At 40.0% G+C, this 8,031-nt stretch overlaps 1 protein-coding gene across 2 annotated transcripts in view; it reads left to right on the top strand.

The window, feature by feature from the left end:
* The first annotated feature begins 1,938 nt into the window (after positions 1–1,938).
* Positions 1,939–8,031, top strand: part of LOC117441247 (protein TANC2-like) — an 8,795-nt gene continuing 2,702 nt past the window's right edge. Inside the window, exons 1-2 of one of the 2 annotated variants that reach the window (XM_034077450.2) lie at positions 1,939–2,034; positions 4,203–4,310. In XM_034077450.2, coding sequence (XP_033933341.1) covers positions 1,983–2,034; positions 4,203–4,310 — 160 coding nt within the window. In that variant the 5' untranslated portion in view covers positions 1,939–1,982. Of the gene's footprint in view, positions 2,035–4,202; positions 4,311–7,879 lie in introns of those variants that run through there. The other variant, XM_034077449.1, reaches the window with a different exon arrangement.

The following is an 8,031-nucleotide window of genomic DNA, read 5'->3' as shown; positions in this document are numbered from 1 at the left end:
TGGAGCTAAACGGAGCGGTCTCGTGTGGGCAGACACTAGCCGGATAATTATTGCATGTGGACGGAAGCCGTTTGCGATTGCGTTTGCGTTAATCCTATGCGTTTAGCCGTTTTCGTCCTCGTGGGGCCGCAGCCTGAAAGAACACGCCCACTGGCTACAAATCAATATCTGATTGGTCGATCAAACTGTCAGTCCAAACGTGCGCTCTCATCCAGTGCAACGGCCTGGGCCTTCGATCAAGGATGTAGAATACCTGGTTGAAGGATGTTCTCCCCAGAGACCCAGAACACGATCTGATTGGTTGCTTTCTTTCCTGACACAAACCCACTGCAATGCGTAGCGTGGCCCGAGAGGACAAACAGATCAACGTGACGCTGTGATATCACAGATCATCAACACGGATACCGTTCTCATTTATTCAGTTATACATTTATTTATATAATTAAATGGATGTTTCTGTTTGTGTTCCAGGGTGTTCTCTGAACGCCTTGAAGGCCCTGACGGTGCGCCACTGCCATTTAGACCGTAACAGATATCACTTAGTTATACTCCCGTGTTTATTAATATATCCTTTTTATTTTAATGCATTAAACACATTTTAAATTATACAGGGAAACTAAAGCCAGTCTGTGTGTGTGTGTGTGTGTGTGTGTGTGTGTGTGTGTGTGTGTGTGTGTGTGTGTGTGTGTGTGTGTGTGTGTGTGTGTGTGTGTGTGTGTGTGTGTGTGTGTGTGTGTGTGTGTGTGTGTGTGTGTGTGTGTGTCTGTCTGCAGTTTTGTTTTCTAGACTTAATCCCATCATGTCCTGCTCGCTTGTCATCGAGGATTAGCACACTGACACACATTACACACACGAAGATATTCACTTTCATTTGTTTTAAAATCTACACATTTACACCGACACACACACACACACAATCACACACGGACACACACACTCACATGGACACACACACAATTATTCAAATGAACTCGTGATGTCACGCTGCAGCTTTAAGAGAAAATCTGGAGGTTTTAAATAAAGATTTAACATTAAACTCTAATTAATTCACCTTCTGCTCAGGAGCTGTAGCTCTGACCCATGTCTTCACACACACACACACACATGCACACACGCACACACACACTCACACACACGGACACTCACACACACATGCACACACGCACACACACACTCACACACACACGGACACACTCAGACACACACACACTCAAACGGACACACACACACAGAAGCTTTATCTCCTGATACTCATACTCATTAAAGGTGTCGCTTAGCAACGGCAGACGGTTGCCTAGCAACAACATTACCAGCCGGCGAGTTGGGTGTGTTCGAAAGTCACACTGTAGTAAAAGAGAGTGTGTGTGTGTGTGTGTGTGTGTGTGTGTGTGTGTGTGTGTGTGTGTGTGTGTGTGTGTGTGTGTGTGTGTGTGTGTGTGTGTGTGTGTGTGTGTGTGTGTGTGTGTGTGTGTGTGTGTGTGTGTGTGTGTGTGTGTGTGTGTGTGTGTGTGTGTGTGTGTGTGAGTGAGTGAGTGAGTGAGTGAGTGAGTGAGTGAGTGAGTGAGTGAGTGTGAGTGAGTGAGTGAGTGAGTGAGTGAGTGAGTGAGTGAGTGAGTGAGTGAGTGAGTGAGTGAGCGAGTGAGAGTGAGTGTGAACAAGGAGGTATCTGTTATTTGAATCTGCTCTAAATGAACAGAATGATTTGACTCGTAAACTAAACTAAAAAGCTGAAATGAACATTTGAATAATTTCTGTCTCTTTTTCTGTCTCTTCTCCCCAGGGAGTGTTGATAGGTGTGTGTGTGTGTGTGTGTGTGTGTGTGTGTGTGTGTGTGTGTGTGTGTGTGTGTGTGTGTGTGTGTGTGTGTGTGTGTGTGTGTGTGTGTGTGTGTGTGTGTGTGTGTGTGTGTGTGTGTGTGTGTGTGTGTGTGTGTGTGTGTGTGTGTGTGTGTGTGTGTGTGTGTGTGTGTGGGCTGAGCCATCATGTTCAGGAACAGCCTGAAGATGCTGCTGGGACCCCGTAGGACCCCCCCAGGTCAGTCCCTCAGTGTGAACCGTGTGCAGGTGATCAGGTGTTCCCGAGTGTTCTCTCCACAGCAGTGTTTCTCAAAGGGTTTCCTACCAAGGAGCTCTCAGCCAATAGAAACCCTCACAGACCACCTGACTCCCAGATACCCCGAGTCAAGCGGCCTGCTCCCCGCTCCAACAGTAACCATGACAGCTTCCCCTCTCGGGATCGTTCACACAGGACAACATCACAGATTCTCCATCTCCTTCAGATGAGATTTAGAATGCTCTCAGGTTTCACACCTCTCATGAAACCTGGACTGCATTTATCACGGACTGGATGTCCAACAGACTCTCAGATCGTTTACCGAGAGGCTAAATGCATGAAGTACGACACAACCCTCCAAATGAAGTACAGTCCAGCGTTGGTTCCAGTTTAACATGTTTAACGAGGCATTTTTAAACTATTTGAGAAACAGTTTTAATTAGCTTATTTCAAATGTGAAATGTTACCAATATACTCACAGACCCCTAGGGGTCCACGGACCACGCCTTGAGAAACCCTGCTCCACATGTCAGGAGCTGCCTGACTGTGGGGTTAGTTCTGTTTCTTGAAGCAGCACTTTCTCAGAGTCGAGCAACACTAAGACTTTGAGAGGAAACAAACTGAGTCGAGCAAAATGAATGTAGTTTAAAAAGTAAACTGTAAGTTGAAACAAATGATTTGTGTAAGCATGTAAACTATAAGTCGTTCTCTTTGTTCGAACATATCTCTGTGTTGCAGTTTGCTTCCTTCTCAATGATCAGCCTTCTGCTCTCGCTGCAGCTCTTCTCCTTTGCGCTCCCTCAATTTTTTTTTAGATTCTGACACAAACGTGCCAGGTGGGCGGGACTTTCAGGGGTGCGTCCCCATTGGCTACTCCGTGTTTGAGTGACAGCCGACTACACCACAGATCATGCAGTGCAACTCACGTTAGTGTCGGGGTCTCCTGGGGAGTTTCATGAACATATCGGACTTCTCTGATGGATTGCTGGGCATCACACAGTGTAGTTTATACTTTATTCAAACGTTAAATATTGTAATACCTGAACACGCTGCTGCTGTTAAATAATTTCCCAATTTGGGATTGATGAAGTGTCCGTCTGTCTATTTATTTATTTCATAGACCAAAAGCCACATCTATGTATTTTCAAGCTAAAGGTGATGCACAATATCAACTGTAGACTGTTATTTTTCAAAGACATGTTCCATTTCAAAAGCATATATTGCCATGTTTAGGACAAACAATTAAAGCCTGCTTTAATTTAACAAATTCTGCAATATAAAAGTGGCAGATTTGTTTTATTAAACAGAGGGGAATTTTGATAAAAAGTCAGAATGTTGATAAAAAAAGTAAGAATTTTGATAAAAAGTAAGAATTTTGATTAAAAAATCAAATTTCTGTATTTTTGTTGAATAAAAAAGAAAATCAAGATAAGGGATCTCAACACGGCCGTCTCTGGAGGTTAGCGTCCGCAGAGAGGTTCAGGAATGAGTCCTGAATGAGTATAATTATAGGTTTTAGAGGGCGCAGTGTGTCGGAGAAGCGTGGAAACCTTTCATTCTCAACTTCATCTCTTCCTCTACTTTTATCTAAATCATCTTATTTCACGGCCGCAGGATTCCTATAAGTCTCAGGGTGTTTCTCAATGTTGAGGAAGGATCCTACAGAGCCACTATTTCAAGGATGCTACCTCATCGAATCCCCCGAAGGACTGTTCCAATGTCCAGGATGCTTGGAATTCTACCGAGGACTGAATCCTTCGTTGCGGGAAATTTCGAGGATGCACCAGTGTATCCTCCGCGGTCTTAAAATCCCCACAATGCTTTGCGCACGGACCAATTTCCAAATGTTATGACACTTGCTAGCCTGTCCCATTCTTCGTCCTCCGAATGCCAGGAAAGATTCTTACCTCGCTTCTGAAGGACCTGACTCATAAGACATAAAGCGTCCTCGACATTGAGAAACACCCTCTTGTTTGATCGGCTACTTCAAAAGTGATTTTCTAACTGATCCTCAGAGAGGTTTCACTGAGGTCTCGCTCTTTGTTTACTATATTTCTTCACATGTCCTGGGTCTATAGAGAGGTGCAGGAATGAGTCGTAAACCCGGCCATGAGTCAGCCTAACTTCATGTTAACGTGTGTCTCCATCAGGTCACGGCGGCTCAGAGTCAGAAGGGTCAGAGGTCAGGATGATGGAGGGATTCACTCGATCACTTCCTTCTTCTCCTCTGCTCAACCTGCGCCTGGGAAAGAGAACAGGTGAGACGTCTATCTTTTTTTGATTAAAAAAGTTAGAATTTTGATAAAAAGTAAGAATTTTGATAAAAAGTAAGAATTTTGATAAAAAGTCAGAATTTTGATTAAAAAAGTCAGAATTTTGATAAAAAGTCAGAATTTTGATTAAAAAAGTCAGAATTTTGGTTAAAAAATCTGAATTTGAATAAAAAGTAAGAATGTTGATAAAAAGTAACAATTTTGATAAAAAAGTCAGAATTTTGATGATAAAAAGTCAGGATTTTGATAAAAAAGTAATAATTTTGATAAAAAAAGTCAGAATTTTGATAAAAAAAAAGTAAGAATTTTGAAAAAAAAGTAAGAATTTTGAAAAAGAAAAGTCAGAATTTTGATAAAAAAAAGTCAGGATTTTGATAAAAAAAGTCAGGATTTTGATTAAAAAAGTAAGAATTTTGATAAAAAGTAAGACTTTTGATAAAAGTCAGAATTTTGATTAAAAAATCTGAATTTTAATAAAAGTCAGAATTTTGATAAAAAGTCAGAGTTTTGATTAAAAAGTAAGGATTTTGATTAAAAAGACAGGATTTTGATTAAAAAAGTAAGAATTTTGAGAAAAAGTAAGAATTTTGAGAAAAAGTCAGAATTTTAATAAAAAGTAGGGCCGGGACTTTAACGCGTTAATTAAGATTAATTAATTACACAAAAATGAACGCGTTAAAAAAATTAACGCATTTTAATCGCACTTATTTTTGCACAGCGGAACGTTTCTCACTGGATGAGTTTCAGGCGTACCGATTATACTGGAGCACCAACTAACGTTCATGACTTCAGCATGGGACTTCAAACAACAACAAACCACGGTGAACAATAGTCAAACATAAACGAACAAGCTGATGAGACCGCTTTGGTCGGCCCCGTGGATGGGAAATTTTGTTTTAAAAAACGGACGGATGGAAGCGTCGATAAGAGCACGGCTGTGTGCAAATTATGCAAAAAAGAATTTGCATATCACCGCAGCACATCAAGCCTAAAGTATCACCTAAAGGCAAAGCATGTAGCAGCTAGCATGTAGCAGCTAGCATGTAGCAGCTAGCATGTAGCAGCTAGCGTGGACGTTAGCCCGACTCCGAGTGCAAGGAACCACACCCTGACCCAACCCACACTCAACCAGATGACTGGTTTCAGGGCCAGGATAAGTCAGTCCACGTCTGAGAAAATAACCAACTCCCTGGCTCACTGGATTGCACTCCACTTGGAGTAAAATCCATGTGAAAATTGCTTCTCACTGTTCTCAGGTCAAATATGTATATTTGATTAAAAATGCGATTAATTTCGATTAATTAATTACAAAGCCTCTAATTAATTCGATTAATTTTTTTAATCGAGTCCCGGCTCTAATAAAAAGTAATAATTTTGATAAAAAGTCAGAACTTTAATAAAAAGTAATAATTTTGATAAAAAGTCAGAATTTTAATAAAAAGTAAGAATTTTCATAAAAAGGTATGAATTTTGATTAAAAAAGGCAGAATTTTGATTAAAAAATCTGAATTTGAATAAAAAGTAAGAATGTTGATAAAAAGTAACAATTTTGATAAAAGTAAGAAATTTGATTAAAAAAGTCAGAATTTTGATTAAAAAGTCAGGATTTTGATTAAAAAGTCAAGATTTTGATTAAAAAAGTCAGAATTTTGATTAAAAAATCTGAATTTGAATAAAAAGTAAGAATTTTGATAAAAATTAAGAATTTTGATAAAAAGTAAGAATTTTGATAAAAGTCAGAATTGTAATAAAAAGTAGGAATTTTGATAAAAAATAAGAATTTTAATAAAAAGGTAAGAATTTTGATTAAAAAAGTAGGAATTTAATAAAGTAAGAATCTTGATAAAAAGTCAGAATTTTTAGAAAAAAGTCATGATTTTGAAAAAAAGTCCACATTTTGAGATTTTTGAGAAAAAAACTCAACATTTTGAGAGAAAAAAATCAAATAGTAGTGATTTCCAGAAAATAGGGAACATTTTGAGAATTTCGTCATTTAGTAACATTTTGATATTTTGAAAATAAAGTCGACTTTTAAGAAGAAAGTCAGAATTCAGAGATTTTGCTAAAAGTCCTTAAAACTTTGAAAAAAGTGAAAATGTTGTGATTTCTGAGAAAAAGTCTGAATTCTGAGATTTTTAGAAAAACACAGACACACACACAGCTGTGACCCATTACTGGCAGCAGGGGGGGTGGGTTTTCCTTTGACCTTGCATTTGAGGAACAATAATTCTCCTCCTCCTCATCTTCATCTTCCTCTTGCAGTCTAACATCCTCTCTGCTGTAGAAAGTCAGAGCTCTTTAACTGTAGGAGCTTTATTCTCCCTCACTAGTGTGTGTGACTCCTGTATCATCAGGTTGATCCTGTGTGTGTGTGTGTGTGTGTGTGTGTGTGTGTTTAGTATTGAGTGTGTGTGACTCCTGTATATTAAAGGATCAGTGCTGCCCCCTGCTGGTGTGGCTGACTGAGAGCACATGGTCGCTGTTTTTCATCACCACATTTGTCATTAAGATTACAACAGAATCTGACTTTCTTTCATAATATTTGCTCATAAAAACACCTGAATAATGGAGGAGGATTAGGGCCACATGTTAAAACAATGTTATGTTCCCTTCTGGGCATCAATACAAAAACTGAAAATCAAACTTAAAGGAAGAGTCGTCATTATTGAGAGCAGCAGTGCATGGAAACACATGTTTTGTTGTTGCACAGACTCCAAACTGAGATACAATAAAACCCGAAAGACTTTGTTTTCATTTCCTAAATATTACCCAAAGGTAAAGTACAATAAGTGCATTTGTTGGTTTTGTATTATCATGCTTGTTTGTATTATAACGGTTATATTGCAGGGTTCAGTAGAAGGCGTACAATCAAGGAATAGCAACGACTTGTATGTCGCAGTTTGACGGCCAAGTGTGGAAACTTTAAATCTTTGATTCTCGACTTCATCTCTACTTCTACTTTTCAAATTGATCTTATTTCACGACCGAAGGATTCCCATAAGTCTCAGTCTTCACCCTCGTTCGTCCCGTTACTTCAAAACAGATTCTCAGAGAGTTTTCACTGAGGTCTCACTCTTTGTTTACTATATTTCTTCCTGCATTGTTCACATTTCCAGGGACTCAAGTGGATCAGAGTGTTTGATCTTCTCTGTGATTTGTGGCGAGACGCTTCTTCTGTTCGTGGAAAACAGTTTCTCTTTAATTGCAGCGTTCCTCTGGTCAGGAGTCTTTCTGTGAGGATTCTTTCCAAACGTACAGATCTCTCTCTCTCTCTCTCTCTGCCTGTGTGTGTGTGTGTGTGTGTGTGTGTGTGTGTGTGTGTGTGTGTGTGTGTGTGTGTGTGTGTGTGTGTGTGTGTGTGTGTGTGTGTGTGTGTGTGTGTGTGTGTGTGTGTGTGTGTGTGTGTGTGTGTGTGTGTGTGTGTGTGTGTGTGTGTGTGTGTGTGTGTGTGTGGGTTGGAGGAGGGGAGGTTTTGCTGTGCAGTCAGTCGAGGGGAGTTCGTCTTACAGAGCAGATTTTTGGAGGCTGTAGGAAAAGCTCTCTGCCTCCTGGAGACTTTACTTCCTCTACTCTTCACCTCTGGAGGGTCTTCTCTGTTTGCCACCATGCTTCAGTCGTAGTTTGCTCTGTGGATCTGAAGCTACCTGTGGATGAAGTGTGTTTTTTTGTCTCCGGAGAACAATAAGGAGAGGATTACATCGTGCAG

The sequence above is a fragment of the Pseudochaenichthys georgianus genome, unplaced genomic scaffold (assembly GCF_902827115.2).
Source record: "Pseudochaenichthys georgianus unplaced genomic scaffold, fPseGeo1.2 scaffold_1599_arrow_ctg1, whole genome shotgun sequence".
Lineage (NCBI taxonomy): Eukaryota > Metazoa > Chordata > Actinopteri > Perciformes > Channichthyidae > Pseudochaenichthys > Pseudochaenichthys georgianus.
This window is presented reverse-complemented; position numbering and strand designations above follow the sequence as displayed.